Genomic DNA, 16,764 nt, shown 5'->3' on the forward strand with positions numbered 1-16,764 from the left:
CAATAAATATAGAAAAACTCTCCTTGTGAGAATCAAACCCAGGAGCTCATGATTCCTAATCCTTAGGCTATAATGCCATTAGAATGGATAATTGTATATAGACTGTTACACACATAGTGTAATGCAAATTATCAAGCCATACTAAGTGGCTAAGCCCATTATCCATTTGTCTTAGGCCCAATTCCGAGAGGCTTAAAGTCTGAAATACACATAACCTTGTGCTAGGCCCAACTAAAAGGAATGTTTTTTATTCCAAATCTCCACCAATAATTATATAATCATACCAAGTACCAACTATTAAATCAATACAATCATAGGAAATGCCTTGCACGTCGCAAGTAGTTCCCACCCACTTCAATTTTTGGTCAATATCATGCATTATATATACACACACAAATGCAATTTATGGCATTTGTCTTGCATACACAACCATCAATAAATTGTTTTCAAGTACAAAACAAACATGAAGTTGGTGTGGTCAATCTTGTTACTCGTTGCCGCCACGGCGGTGATGAACGTAGCTGAAGGTTGGGAGGAAATCCCCACCAGTAGTGGCGATGGGATCATACGTGTCGGTGGCAAAGTGCTTTGCCAAGATTGTACCGAGGGGTGGAATGAATGGGTTAATGGAAATAAACCTATCGAAGGTACGCATATCTCTGCCATTGCATTTTTTATTCCCGATACGTGGGTTATAATGTTATATTTTTTCTTTTATTTTATTTCGTCTTCTTTTACTCTACAACTTACAGTATGACTTGTATTTTTAGGTTGTATCGTTTCTGTGACATGTATGGACGATAGGAAAAGGATCATCTATTATGAAAGCGACATGACTGATAAAGCTGGTGAGTTTGAGGTCACCATAAACAAATACATCCGTGGAAAGAAGATAAATCCCGAAGCTTGTTTCACAAGGCTCGTTTCTTCACCCGATCCTATTTGCAACATCCCCACCGATTTTGCGGGAGGCAAAACCGGGGTCAAACTTGGCCGCCCAACCATCATGTACCGAGATATAATCAAACACATTCTTGGTCCGTTCTATTACACAACACCTATGTGTGATGAGCCAAACACGAATGATAATGATAACGATAACGAAGATAATTCATATGAGAAGGAAAAGAACTACTGATACCTCAATGTTTAGTTGTTCCATTAAATGAATTTCTCATTGTTTTGTTATGCAAAAATCGTATAAAATTGAAGGAAACTTTTTTTTTTTTATTGTTGTTTCATAATTTTATCTGAATAGATTATGCATGTTTTGGTCGTTTTTAAACTAGTATCAGATTTATCATTTATAAATGTTTTTAAAAAGAGATTATTTTAACAAAACGAAATAAACGACTTTACAACACCTCTCCATGACTTTTCTGTGACTTTTCATAGTTTAAATAACTGAACTGAATAGTTAAAATTAAAAACCAAGGAAAAAAACCATTTTTCTGATTTAGTATTAAGCATGTCAGATCAAATTACAACTTTTGTAAGATATGTAATAATTAATATGAAACTCATATTGTATTAATCTGAATTGTGTTTAATTTATACAAGCAAAAGTTTTTGTAGTTTAAAATATAAGATTTATAGAAAGAGCTGAGAGAAAGACTCACAAGCAAGGGCAGAGGTTACTTGTGGCCCGGGGGTTCTTCGCCCACATAAATTTTTCGGTCGTAGCGTTAGTTTTATTGAAAATTTCCAAAAGTTTTTTTAGTGTAAAATATAAGACTTTTAGAAGTACGGTCCCCACTGAGTTTTCGTTCAAGCTCCGTCACTGCTCACAAGTAAATAACAATAACATAACAAAGGACCTAGACTATTCACAATTAAAACATCTTAAGAAAAAAAACATTAAGACTCACAATTAAAACATCTTAAGAAAAAAAAAACATTAAGACTAAAAACATTTACTTTATTATCGTGTATCATAAAAGGAACATCTTAAAATATACAACCTTCATAGTTATTAAGAAAAAAATATGGATACACGACAGAAAAATAAGCATAAATCGTGTATCATAAAAAAAAAAAAACATCTTAAAATATACAACCTTGACATAGTTATTAAGAAAAAAATATGGATACACGACAGAAAAATACACATAAAAATTTGAAAAATCGGATTTATAAATTTGTAAGTACAACTTTTAGATATACGAACATGAAAAAGGGAAATAGTTTCATATAATAGAGTTGGAGTAAGGCTAAAGGGTGTGAGGAGCATGATTGGGTTATTAATTGCCATGTAGGACCATTAATAAATTGTTACACCATCCCCTTGCTTCATCCACCATGGTTGGCATTAATTAAACCATGACAACCATGAGCCTCCTTTCCTTTTTTAATATTTTTTTTTCCTTTTTTACAAATAAATTAAAATAAAGGAATAGTGGTTTGGGTTATGACCATACCCATAGGGTAGTGGTTTTGAATGATGAATTAAAAGCAAGTGACGTGGCGATGATGTGGAGGATCATGGAGTCCATAAGGATCATGACCACACCCTATAGCCTAACAATATCAAAGGGTCCACTTGCCCAAAAAAAAAACAACTTTCAGCCACACAAAAAGGTGAATAAATCAAATAACACAACATCCAAATTTTATGGATACCAGACACTACTTCTAACTTCTAACATCAGTTCTGTTAAGCCACCAAATTCATATGGCTGCAAGAACACCAATACCCTCACCTTCACTATCTCTCCTACCAACAAGAGGCGGCATCACCGCCACAGCAACCACCGTCTCTTGGTTGACACCCGCGACCCGATCAGGCAGCAGAAGTGTTCTACGGGTCTATGCAGCAGCTGCAGCAGGAGGAGAAGGTGGTAGGCAGAGGCCTCCACCAGATGTTGATACCAGAATTCACTGGGAGAACGAGGACGAAGGATGGGTTGGCGGCAGCAGCAGCAGCGGCACCACCACGCAACAATCGGTGGAAGAAGAGCAGAAGAAGAACTTGCTTGGTGAAAAGTTCTCTGAATTGCTCAACAAATCCACTGATTCTCATTACCAGTTAGTATTCTTCATCTTTTATCTAAAACCGTCGAAATTCTATAATTAGAGTTTTAGTATTACCAATGTTTTCATAACTGGACCGATATGCCAATCCACTGTCTTACTGGCTCACTGCTCAAATCAACTTTTAAAACCAGATTACAACATAAACAAAATCTATGTAGGTTATGGCGGTGGTATATCAGTAATTTTTATATCATGGAGCTCTATATATATATATATATATATATATATATATATATATATATATATATATATATATATTTGAAAAACATTAATAGTAATATCAAAATTCATAGGAAGAAGATTAGAGTTAACTGCCATTTTCATCCCTGTGGGTTGGTGGAAAATGCCACTTCAGTCCATAAAAAAAATTTGTGCCAGTTCCGTCCTCAACATTTTTGACCCGTGCCATTTCAGTCCAAAAATATAATGCGCAGTTAAAAACGTTGAGGACGGAACTGGCGCAAGGCGTTATCTTTTTGGACTGAAGTGACACCTTTCAAAAATGTTGAGGACGGAACTGGCGCAAATCTTTTTTTTTTGACTGAAGTGGAATTTTCCACCAAACCACAGGGACGAAAATGACAGTTAACTCATTAAGTTCTCAGCAGCCTATAGAACTGAGGAACCGTGAAGATTCGAAAATAACCGACGATCTCAACAGCCTATAGCACCGAAGAACCAGCAGCGATGAAGATTGAACTTCGTTTTGAAGAACCAGCGATGTCGCACCACACACACATTACTGGATTTGGTTTTAGTTAAAGTTTGGGCCTTTAGTTTTGGCCCGAAATTATTATTATTATTTTTTTTTTTTTGACATTTTGTGGGTTTTTTCCTACTTTTGGCCATAAATTAAATGACCTATAATAGCGGTGCTATGAACGCTCTACGGGAATCAAAATAGCAGCCTATAGCACCGATAATAGTGAAACCGCTATTATTGACCGATACTTTATTATTTGATTAAGAAACTACAAGGATCATATTACGCTTTTGAGTTCGGCTCACATGGTCATATGAGCCACCTCAGTTGGCTCAGCCTAGGTTTACTAAGCTTCTTGACCCATGGCAGGTTCTTAGGGGTGGCGGCAGAAGCCGACTTAGAAGAGATCAAGGCAGCTTACCGCCGGCTATCTAAAGAATACCATCCCGACACCACTTCTCTCCCACTCAAAGCCGCCAGTGAAATGTTCTTGAAACTAAGAGAAGTTTACGACGTGTTGAGTGACCCAGAGAAGCGAAGGTTCTATGACTGGACCTTGGCTCAGGAAGCCGCAAGTCGTGAAGCCGAGAAGATGAGAGTAAAGCTGGAAGATCCATACATGAAAGATATTGAAAATTTTGAGTCAATCCCGGATATGGTTGACCGGCTCGGAGGAAGGAACATGGAGCTCAGCGATCAAGCCAAGTCCGCTCTTACGTTCGATATTTTTATAATTCTATTCTCAATCGGTTGTATTCTTTATGTTGTTCTCTTTCAGGAACCTTATTACTAGTCAATATGTATATAAAAGGTATAGTTGACTTTTACAGGTCAAACATAGTGATTTTTATAGTTTGAAATTGATATATATGCACCACATGGTCTTTAAATGATGTAAGATGTCGTAAACATTTGACTAACACTTCAGATGCTACGCAGTTAATGCGGTAAAAAATCAGATGTTGGCAATCGCAGTGGGATATTGGTAATTTTAATATTATGCAGAATTTATATATATAGCAATATAACACTAACAATTCAGTATACTCTCCTACCATTAACAAATTAACCTTCTGCAACTTGCAAAACACTAACAATTGTAGCAACTAGGAACTGATTAAGACTTAAAACAAAACATTTAACACTAACAATTAACAATTAAGACTTGAAACACTAATGGTAGCAATAAGACGAAAGACGAATGGTAGAACTAAGAAGAAAAGTACCGATATCGGAAAAATCGGTGATATGTCAATCAATATCGCTGATAATATTGGTACCGATATTCTGACCAATATTTTGCACCAATATCTCGCCAGAGGACCGATAACCGATATATCGGCAATATTAACTACATAGAGATGTGACTTAACGTTTGACCCGTTTCATTTAAAAGAAATATAAGAGACGGTATAGCTATGGGTCAAGTTACTATGCGATATATACAGGAATCATGTAACAGTATTATGGTCTAGTGAACATGGTGGCGCAAACTAAGTGCCCATATGAGAATAATGAAAACACACACTAGTTTAACGGTTAACCGATGATAGACATATTGGCTGCGAGACGGGTGAGGGCCCATTTATGGTACAATTTACGAAGCGTCTTGTACTTGTGCATGAAAGTAGTGAGATCAATCTCTCTATTGAGAAGCTGTTGGTGGAGGGCTTCCGATTCTTCTTCTGTTTTACGCATTGCCTCTGCAAATAACCAATCACCATTGTAACTACAACGCCTAACAAAAGAGGTGGCAAAATGGGCTGCGTTGACCCAAAACACACATTCTTTATTCATATTATTTTGTGTTATATATGGTTATGCAAAATATACTGTTACGATAATAATACAACTAACATCATGTTGCTAATGGGAAACACACATCGGTTCGTTTTTGGGCTAGAATGAAAAAGCGGTAGGAACCTTGGTTTGGAAAATGTGGTGGCTGGATGAGAATTTTAGCGGCATGTATTTTTCAACCAAAAAGGGGCCCTTCTGACATATTTGCCCTTCATGAGGGCTAACAAAGTATTTAGTAAAAGAAAACCGGTCAAGTCATAAATGATTCAATTTGGGTATATTTTCTCTTTAATGAATGTAAAACGAATAGCTTAGAAGAAAACATGTCAAAGGGGTTTTGAACGGGTAGAATTCGTCCAAAGTAAAATTTAAACATATAAAACCTCCTAACATACTTGTTGAGTTGTTTCAGATACGAATTCATCTTTGAAACCATTTTTCATACACTAACTATTTTTAAGATAAAAAAATTGGACAAATATTGTTTTGGGACCAAAAAGTTATCTGTTTTGAACCCTTACCCAAACTGCCCGACCCACGCATTATGCCACCGCTAGTTTTTTCGCCAGAATATAGAAATAGTAGGTACAACAACCAAGTAAATAATCTCAAAAAGGAGAATTCTTACCTTGCAGACGATGAAGCAAGGATCCAGGAGAGTAAAAATTGAGGATTTCTTGTTTTTGCTTTTCAAGCTCACTGAGTTTCTCTCGAGCAGCAGCCAGTTCAGTGACCCGAATTATTTGGCACTATATCCGAAAAAGAAATATTATCTAAAGAATAAAGATGACTTGCTATTAGAAGTAGCAAAACGGGAGGGTCAGGCAGGTTGTTACAGGTTGAAGGGGCAAATTTTTGTATAGCTTGAAATGGGTCAGTTTGACTGACCTGGAATACTTTTATAAAGACAAAGTTTTTATAAATGATAAGCGTGTCATATATGTACTATGTAGGCTGCAAACGATCCGAACGTACACGAACAATAATGCCTTGTTCGTGTTCGTTAAGGAAATAGATGTGTTCACGAACTGTTCATGAACACTTACCGAACGGGATTTTATGTTTGTGTTTGTTCGTTAATTTTAGGTAACGGACACAAACAAACGCAAACGAACACATATAAACGTTCATGAACACAAACGAACATTAATGAGCACAAATAACTGTTTATGAACATAAACGAACGCTAATCTTTATTATATATTTTATTAGTGGGAATTTGAAGTATTTAAGTAAAATGTAAAAATTAAAACCCTTAATGAAATATCAAAGACAAACGGACATAAACGAACACGTTACCGAACATAAATGAACGAACGGGGCCTCTGTTCATGTTCGTTCATTTAACCAAATGAACGAAATTTCTTGTTTGTGTTCGTTCATTTATTAAAACAACGAACACAAACGAACTTACCGCCGAACTGTTCGCTGAACGTTTGGTTCGTTTCAGTGGCGAAGCTTGAGATTTCCGACCGGGGGATCGAAAACGTATATACCCAAAAATTTCTATAAAACTGGGGGGTAAAAAACGTATACACCCAAAAACTTCTATACAAAAACTACATACTCTCCACTACTGAGCGAAAAGTTCAGGGGGTCGGCCGCCCCCTCCCGCCCCCACTGAGCTACGCCAATGGTTCGTTTGCAGCCCTATATATATGATTACAAAAACTCTATAATTTAAACAATAATCTAACTTTATGAAGAAATGATTTAGGAGGTTTTATGCATCCAAAAAACACTTTAAGCGACTTGTGACGTGTTCAACCTGTTTCCTTTTAAGCCGATGATTTTCCTTCATGCCCGAATGGACCCATGATTACAAGGAAAGTGAAGAACTAACCTGGTTCCGCAACTCCTTGATGTGTGGTTCTTTTTCCAAGTTGTGTCCTGCATAAAAGAATCATTATGTTGACAAATGATGCTGACTTCAAGTTCTATTAAACATGGTACTTTATGCAAGAAGGATTACGTAAATAGATTACGGAAAAAACTCACTTGCAAGCTGCATAGTTTCATTCCTCAATTCATCCCTCAGCTGATATTAAGAATAGAGAGAAGATATGCGGAAATGAGGATGTCAACGTTAAAATATTCAACATAATTTCAAACAGACTGTTTTTTTATAAATGCATAACGAGGATCTCAAAACGTTTGAATAAATAACAAAGAGTTAATTACTATTTTCGTCCCTGTGGTTTGTCAAAAATCACTATTTCAGTCCATTAGCTTAAAAATTGCGATTTCAGTCCCTGTAGTTTCACTCTCGTAACCATTTCAATCCCTGTACTAACAGAATAAATGGATTGAAATGGTTACGAAATTGAAACCACAGGGACTGACATGGTTACGAAAATAAAACCACAGGGACTGAAATCGCAATTTTTAAACTAATGGACTGAAATAGTGAATCTTGATAAACCACAGGGACGAAAACAGTAATTAACTCAAACAACAAAATATCATGAAACTGAAATATGACTTACACGAATCTGATTTTGGACCGTGTCAAGTGAAAGTAAAAACTGTTGATATGCATTTTTGTCTGACAAAAGCCTATGCAGCTCACTAGCACTGCAAATATTTCACAAGCAAAAAAGAGACCGGGTCAAAATAAATTTCCAAGAAAACTGCAATGGTCAATGTACCCACAAGAATATTCTTTCAATCCTGTTAGCTGCAATCATATTGGAGAAAATTTTACGACAAACGATAGTATAAATTTATTCTTAGAATCATATTTGTTAACGCGAATAGCGACAAATAGCGATAAGGTACCTATATGCTAAATAGCGAATAACGATAAATAGCGGGCGGCTATTTTATAAATAGCGATACACTAGAAAAAATTTAAAATTTTTTTATATGTATATTATATCAAAATACCCTGGTATATATGCTATTTTACATGTATATTTAACAAAAACCTAAAATCCAGCTATTTTATAGCTATATTTAATTGCTATTTATATTAAAAAAAAAACAAAAAAATTAAAAATTAAAGAGTCGCTACTCTCGCTATGCATTGCTACAACCCTAATAGCGACACTATACCTATACGCTACGTAGCGCGCTATAGCGGTCGCTATTGACAACACACATATCTAGAATGATAAAACACTCCAAAGAAACCATGAATCTTTTACGTAACTACGTAAGATACACTAACATAAAATAGAGCAGACCGGCAAACCTTTTGTCTTTCAAGACATGAACAATCCCAGCAGCCTCAGGTGGAATACGCGATACCGGTCTATCTCCATTCGTCTGCATATGCTGCTGTTCTTCATCACCCCTTCACATAAAGAGAATTCAAAAAAGTAAAAAAAAAAAAGGGGTTGTTTGGCAACTTCTGAATGGTTAAGTGTTGAACCAGTAAGAGGCATGAACCATTCAGAGCTAGTATAATGCTTAAACGTTCAGAGGCAAATGTCTGACCAATTCAGATTAGAGGTCTTAACCATTCAGACTTAGGGGTTGCTTGGCAACATCTGAATGGTTAAGTGTTGAACCAGTAAGAGGTATGAACCATTAAGAGCCTGTATAATGCTTAACCGTTCAGAGGCAAATGTCTGACCAATTCAGATTAGAGGTCTTAACCATTCAGACTCTGTATAATGCTTAACCATTCAGAGGCAGATGTCTGAACCATTCAGACATCTGCTCGTGAAACAAACAGTCTGAACCATTAAGTGTTGAACCAGTAAGAGGTCTGAACCATTAAGAGCCTCATTAAGAGGTAAACAAACAGCCCCTTAGTATAATGCTTAACCATTCAGAGGCAAATGTATGAACCATTCAGACATCTGCTCGCGAAACAAACAGTCTGAACCATTAAGTGCTGAACCAGTAAGAGGTCTGAACCATTAAGAGCTAAACAAATAGTGTAACATTCGGTTATGAAACTTCTCCCTTCCAAAACATAAGTTCATAGTTGACTTTTAAGTGTCAAACAAATTCACTTTTAAGGATTAAATTCAGTAAAAATTCCCCCTTCAGGCCATGAAATTAAAGACAACAATAAATAACATATATAAACAGTAAAATAAAACATTAAGCATATAAATTAGAAATAAGCATGTTCATGATCCACTATGAGAGGCCCTAAATCATCCCTAAAACAACTTCCTCCTCTGTAAAATTATTTTAATTTATAATTTCCAAAATACCCATATAAAGTTTGGGTTTTTAATCAGCTGATTGAAAGAGGAAATGAAAGCTAAATCTTTATACAAGAGTTCAATAAACGATACAAGTAATTGAGAATCAGATAAAGCAAACCCTAAACTAAATTAAATGGAAGTGAAGAAGGTTACCAGAAGGGTCTGAACATGATTACAATCGAAACGGTTTGATTCAATAATGCAACTCCTTCTTGTGTATGATTTTGGGTCTTGCCTGCTACTAGAAACAGTCATCACTTGTGGGACCGTTTGGAGAGCATACAAGTGGTTTCTAGCAATGTTTTAAAAACTGGTTCAAACCGGCTGGTTGTATTGGTAGAACCGGTTAAACTATCCAGTATACATCTTACATCTGGTTAAGCTAGCTAAATCTGATAAGTATAAAAACCGGATTTTAAAACATTGGTTTCTAATACAACTTTGTATAAGTTACACAAGTTATTACGTCTCTTTAAATTAATCAAAAACTTATCATCTTATAAGATAAAATGAGAACCAAGAATTATGTTAAAAGATTTTCTAGGTTCAAATTAGAGTCATTAAGATCGCTACATTGTACTTATTGATAAAAACACGGTATATTTAACATTTATGTAACCGCTCATTTTTTTTTTCATAGCACCACTACTTACTTGAAAAGAAGGCATCACTATGACTAAGTACATAACTTACAATAAGAAAAGAAAACACATAAAAAAACCTATGGAAGTAAATACATGTAAATTAGGAATAACTAGAAGTGTAAATTGATGACATGCCTTGACAAACAAAAGTTTGCAACAACGCTAAAGTTAAAACCGACTAACACAGACGGAACTTATCGAAAGTGGTTACAACATTTACCATGAGGAAAAGTTATAAACATCATGTACACTATCATAAATACGTAAGCTAGAGTTTAGAAATACGTAGATATGGAATGTTATGCGCCTAACCACCTCAGTATAATGTTCAAATTTCTGATTTTGTATAAAGTTTAGATGCAATATTAATGTTAGGGTGAAGGGAGTGGTTACCTATTTGGAATAGGTAAACTCCCCATTCAACCAATCAAACATTGCCACGTCAATTCACCTAATTAGTTTAGCTATTGCTCAAAAACGTTGGCGGTGGTTTACCTAGTGGGGCTTAGGTAAACTATTTAAAAAAAAGAAAAATGTGTGATTAGTTGAGAAGTAATGGACCCCACCTGTCACACCCCGATTTCCACGTGTCTCACCGGTGGGCCCGGTGAGGGATTACCGTGACGTAGTTGGCAACAATATAGTCAAACCACACAATATATGAATGCACAGCGGAAGCATAAAGATAATTATATTTCAACCATTGTTTGTAATATCAATGTATTACGAATAGTCGAAAAGTATCCACAGGGGATCAAATAAAAATATAAGTATTGTTCAACAGACGTAGGCATCTTAAGCTTGCGAGACTCTTTATGATGCTAAGGAGAAATATCCAGCCAATTACGCATAGTACCTGCATTTAGTCTTTTTGGGAAAATACGTCAGTTTACACTGGTCTCCTATTCTGGAACGAAGGTTTAAAATACCCTATTAGAATCCTAACGTGTCTTTAATTTAGCCGTAGCTTAGACCGGTCAGTTTCAACGGATAGTTACGGTTTAATAGCGTGAAAGGCGAAAACCGGGAATGGAATGTGATTTTGACCCAACAAGTTTGAAGACTTGTTTTATATGGGTATAATAATCACACTCTGGATTTTGGGGTCAAAACAATATGGTTTGACCCGTTTCGGCTAGTTTATGTAAACTAGTTACATAAGCCGAACCGTGCGCGCTAAAGGCGTAACGGGTAACCGTAAGAGTCCTACACTGGTTTCCTAAGTCAATATGCTTTAAAGAGGTTGTGGTATCAGTAGGATACCTTCCATAATGCCCGTAACGAGTTTAAGTTCATATTGTGCCCCGTAGGGGTATTTCGGTCTTCTTAAAGATTTATAAAAGAGGTTTCTGAGTTCTACAGGAAATCTGAGTTTCCCGAATAGTTTATAAAGTCCAAAATACTTTATTTATTATTTACAATCAGTAGCAACTGGAATCGGGTCAAAAGACCTTGTAGAACTCAAGTTATGGCCGAAAAGGGTATATTCGGTATTTACCGAACCGTTGCCATAACCGCAGGTTATGAGCAGGTAAAAAAATAATTAAAAATCTTTAAAATTCCAAAATATTAGTTTACATCAGTGTGTAAAAGGTTTGGTGTCGAAATCCGGGTTTTGATAGGCGTTATGCTAATTGTGTTATTTAATTACTAAAGTTTCCGTAATTTGCGCTATTTAGCATAACTCTTATTCTGGACCTCGGATTGACGTGAAATTTTAGGGACATGCTTAGAATTCAGTAACCAAGGTTATGGTCCTTTCACGTGTTCGAAATTCTCGTTTTAAATTAAAAAGGGCGTTACTGTCAACTTTTAAGCATTTAACGGAAAGGTGTAAAAGACTCGGACAAACAACGAACCGGTCACAGAGGGTTATACCATCATGTAACCTGGTCCTAAGAGAGTCCTAAGGCATATCTAAATCATATTTTAACGGGTCAGAACTGAAGTCAAAGCAAAAGTCAACGTTTTGCGACTTTGGCTCCGAACCAGGTCAAAACAGTAAATGGTCGGATCAAACAAGCTTAGACTAGTTAATATACTTATTATCATGTTTTATGAGTGTTAAAACAGGTTACACATCATCTACATTACTGATTATGCATGAAATCGCAAAATAGCATTTCTGTTGACTTTTTCTAAGCACGTTTGACTCGACATTCGGACTAGTTAGATTGGGAATCAGAGGGTGCCCTTTTAGGGGTTTAAAGCCCACATGATTACCAACATATAACTACCTTTGATTCGACAAACCACTGGACCATTTGTGATTTATCGCAAAGTCAATCGTTAATTACGACGGATTGACTTTTAAGCTAAACTATGCAAAAACTAAGCCACAAAGGGTTGGGCATACTTACAGAAGCTTGGTGCACGACTAAGGATGCTAGGAGAATGCTTGAGAGCTCCAGAAATGATCAGAAGGCAGGTTTGAGGTGTGTTGAACAATGGAACACTACCTTGCCTTTTATAGTGAAAATTTTGGCATAAGATCATTACAACTCACTCTACAATGGTTCATGGATGATCAGCAGGTGTCCTATAGTGCTAGGGGACATGTAGAGGGCGCCCATGCTTCAATTAATGCACACAAGATCGTTCACAAGCTCAAACATTGAATCTGTCCAAGAATTCTGCATCTGGGACCTTCACGCGACCCGCTTTAGGATTCAAGCAACACAGATGCGGGCCGCCTGAATCCTTAAGTCAGTAAACGAATCTTCAAATAGCGCGCGACCCGTATTAGCTCACCCATTTCCTTAACGCGGCCCGCCTGAGGGTTGATTTCCAAGATTTTCAAATCTTTTGTAATGATTAACCTGACCTTTCGGTTTCGAAGGGGTAACTTTGCGATTTGGCCCTCGATTATTTACATTAAGGGCCTCGTGACTTTTACCCGCATTGTTAAGTCCCCGGTTAGTTTAATTACTATCTGAAAAGCCTTAACTTTTATTGTTGACGCTTTTAACCCCTCACATACGAATTTGATCATAACTTTCTTGTTTTAAAACGGAACTTGGCGAAATTTATATCGTATATTCTAGTGAGCGTATTTTACTGTTACAAAGCCTCGGGTTCGTCAAAGGGGTCTCTCAGAGGTATAAATTTAACATGTTGACACAATTAACCCCTGTAGCTTGTAATCTCTCACTTTCTCCCGCATTTCGCTCCGTACGATCCATGATTCATTCGTTTGAAGGTACGAGCATCATTTAGGGTTACTATACAGTATATTTACCCCTCGTTGACATTTTTAACCCTCGAATTTACATACTTTCAAGGTTTGTAAACTTTAGTCCTTTATTTAGTATTTCATACCACGTGTAAACTCATGACACGTGTCAACACATTATTGGGCACAAAATTTCGAGGTGTTACATCCTCACCCCCATAAAATAAATCTCGACCCGAGATTTACTGAAATAAATAAGGGTATTTTTCTTTCATCGTGGATTCAACCTCCCACGTGAATTCGGGACCTCTACGGGCATCCCATTTGACCTTAATAATAGGTACGTGCTTCCTTCGGAGCTTCTTTACCTGTCGATCTTCAATCGACAAAGGTTTTTCCACAAATTTTAAGCTCTCATCTATGTGCACATCTGTATGTGGTATCACCAATGATTCATCAGCGAAGCACTTCTTTAGATTGCAGATGTGGAACACATTGTGAATTCCACTGAGCTCCTCCGGTAAGTTTAACTTGTAGGCAACTGACCCGACACGTTCGATAACCTTGAAGGGTCCTATGTATCTCGGGCTTAGTTTGCCTTTCTTACCGAAATGCATCACCCTCTTCCAGGGTGATACTTTAAGCAACACTTTTTCACCTACTTCAAAGTGAAAATCTTTACGCTTTGGATCTGCGTAACTTTTATGCCTATCTCGGGCAGCCTTGAGACGGTCTCGAATCTGGACAATCTTGTCCGTTGTTTCGAAGACTATCTCTGGTCCTGATAATTGGACATCTCCAACTTCCGCCCAACAAACGGGCGATCTACACTTTCTACCGTATAATGCCTCGAAGGGCGCAACCTTAATGCTGGTATGGTAGCTATTGTTGTAGGAGAATTCGATTAGTGGTAGGTTCTTATCCCAACTACCACCCAAATCGATTTCACATGCACGTAGCATGTCCTCCAACGTCTGAATAGTACGCTCACTCTGACCGTATGTCTGAGGATGGTAAGCCGTACTGAAATTCAAACGTGTGCCCAAAGATTGCTGGAAGCTTTTCCAGAAATGCGACGTGTATCTAGTATCGCTGTCAGAGATAATAGACACAGGTATGCCATGTAAGGCTACAATCTTATCAATGTATAACTGGGCCAACATGTCGGAGCTATAAGTCTCCTTGATGGGTAAGAAATGTGCTGACTTAGTCAGCCCATCGACTATAACCCATATTGTATCATTTCCTTTCCTCGTCTTGGGTAACTTGGTAATAAAATCCATAGTTACACATTCCCACTTCCATTCTGGAAGTTCAGGCTGTTGTAACAAGCCTGGCGGCTTTTGATGCTCAGCTTTGACTTGCGCACAAGTCAAGCATTTGGCTACATAAGCGGCTACAGACTTTTTCAAGCCTGTCCACCAATAATTTGCCTTTAGATCCTGATATATCTTATCAGCTCCAGGGTGAACAGAATATTTGGAACTATGGGCTTCCTGGAGGATAACATCTCGTAGTCCTCTATAAATTGGAACCCATATTCGTCCATTTAATCGTAAAATTCCATCCTTGCTAAGAGTTAACTGCTCCTCAGTTACTCCTAACTTTTCTTTAGGATAGTTAGCTTCCAACGCAGCTTCTCTCTGTGCAGCTAACAACCTTTCAATCAAATTATTCTTCACTTCAATGCTCTTGGCATTGATTCGGATGAGTTTCACCCTTTCCTTTCGACTTAAGGCATCAGCGACTACATTCACCTTGCCGGGATGATATCTGATTTCACAATCATAATCATTTAAACTCTCCATCCAACGGGGTTGCCTCATGTTTAATTTCTTCTGATTAAACAGATGTTGAAGGCTCTTGTGATCCGAATAGATCACAAACTTGATACCATACAGATAATGCCTCCACAGTTTTAGTGCGAACACAACGGCACCCAACTCCAAGTCATGGGTGGTGTAATTCTTTTCATGCACCTTTAACTGTCTTGAAGCATAGGCAATAACCTTGCCTTTCTGCATAAGTACGCATCCCATGCCAGTGTGTGATGCGTCGCAGTAAACTACGAACTCTTCGGTACCTTCAGGCAATGTCAGTACAGGAGCGTTGCTCAACTTTTGCTTCAGCATATCAAAGGACTCTTGCTGCTTAGGGCCCCAAACAAACTTTACCTTCTTCTTGGTCAGGGAAGTTAAGGGCGCAGCAATCCTTGAAAAATTTTCAATGAAACGCCTGTAATGTCCTGCTAACCCCAGGAAACTACGAATCTCTGTAGGCGTCTTTGGCTCTTGCCAATTCATGACAGCTTCTACTTTAGCGGGATCCACTTGGATACCATGCTCGCTGACAACATGTCCTAGGAATTGGACTTCTCGAAGCCAGAATTCGCACTTAGAGAATTTGGCATAGAGTTTCTCATGATGCAGGAGTTTGAGAATACCGCGAAGGTGTTTCTCATGGTCAGCTCGGTTCTTCGAGTAGATAAGAATGTCGTCGATGAGAACGATGACGAATTTGTCTAAGTACGGCTTGCAAACGCGATTCATGAGATCCATGAACGCATCTGGTGCATTAGTGAGCCCAAAAGGCATCACTAGGAACTCATAGTGACCATAACGAGTCCTAAATGCGGTTTTATGTACGTCTTCATCTCTGACTTTCAATTGATGGTAGCCTGACCTCAAGTCAATCTTCGAGAAATAACTTGCCCCTTGTAACTGATCGAACAAATCGTCGATCCTCGGCAAGGGACATCTATTCTTTATCGTGACCTTATTAAGCTCGCGATAATCGATGCACAGACGCATCGATCTGTCCTTCTTCTTGACAAACAGAACAGGTGCTCCCCAGGGAGACGAACTAGGTTTGATGAAACCTTTAGCTAGCAGTTCATCCAGTTGGGTCCTCAATTCCTTCATTTCGGTTGGTGCTAACCTGTAAGGTGCTCTAGCAACAGGTGCTGCTCCAGGGATGATATCAATCCTGAATTCCACTTGCCTATCTGGTGGCAAACCAGGTAGATCTTCAGGGAAAACCTCTGGGTATTCGGAAATGACGGGGATGTCTTCTATCTTCGGTTTAGGTTCATCAAAAATCACCTGTGCCATGTAGATGACACAACCCTTCTTTAAACATTTTGAAGCCTTGAGCATAGTCACTTGCTCACGCAGTCCATATTGGGTATCTCCCCGAATGGTAAGCGATTCACCAGACGGAGTCTTTATCACCACTTGCTTTCTGTTGCAG

At 37.8% G+C, this 16,764-nt stretch overlaps 3 protein-coding genes across 3 annotated transcripts; 2 read left to right on the forward strand and 1 right to left on the reverse strand.

Moving 5' to 3' along the window:
* The first annotated feature begins 407 nt into the window (after positions 1 to 407).
* Positions 408 to 1,230, forward strand: LOC110898368 (non-classical arabinogalactan protein 31). The gene is made up of 2 exons (XM_022145151.2): positions 408 to 647; positions 771 to 1,230. The coding sequence occupies exons 1-2, from the start codon at positions 464 to 466 to the stop codon at positions 1,136 to 1,138; spliced, it is 552 nt and encodes a 183-aa protein (XP_022000843.1). The 5' UTR covers positions 408 to 463; the 3' UTR covers positions 1,139 to 1,230.
* A 1,379-nt stretch (positions 1,231 to 2,609) lies between these two features.
* Positions 2,610 to 4,645, forward strand: LOC110898367 (NAD(P)H-quinone oxidoreductase subunit T, chloroplastic). The gene is made up of 2 exons (XM_022145150.2): positions 2,610 to 3,024; positions 4,106 to 4,645. The coding sequence occupies exons 1-2, from the start codon at positions 2,672 to 2,674 to the stop codon at positions 4,527 to 4,529; spliced, it is 777 nt and encodes a 258-aa protein (XP_022000842.1). The 5' UTR covers positions 2,610 to 2,671; the 3' UTR covers positions 4,530 to 4,645.
* A 455-nt stretch (positions 4,646 to 5,100) lies between these two features.
* LOC110898366 (vacuolar protein-sorting-associated protein 37 homolog 1) lies at positions 5,101 to 10,008 on the reverse strand. The gene is made up of 7 exons (XM_022145149.2): positions 9,853 to 10,008; positions 8,730 to 8,831; positions 8,023 to 8,110; positions 7,535 to 7,574; positions 7,380 to 7,426; positions 6,165 to 6,285; positions 5,101 to 5,439 (listed from the first exon to the last, which is right to left on the reverse strand). Exons 1-7 carry the CDS (start codon positions 9,867 to 9,869, stop codon positions 5,276 to 5,278), a joined length of 579 nt encoding a protein of 192 aa, XP_022000841.1. The 5' UTR covers positions 9,870 to 10,008; the 3' UTR covers positions 5,101 to 5,275.
* Positions 10,009 to 16,764: the final 6,756 nt, after the last annotated feature.

This window comes from Helianthus annuus, chromosome 13 (assembly GCF_002127325.2).
Source record: "Helianthus annuus cultivar XRQ/B chromosome 13, HanXRQr2.0-SUNRISE, whole genome shotgun sequence".
NCBI classification, from domain to species: Eukaryota; Viridiplantae; Streptophyta; class Magnoliopsida; order Asterales; family Asteraceae; genus Helianthus; species Helianthus annuus.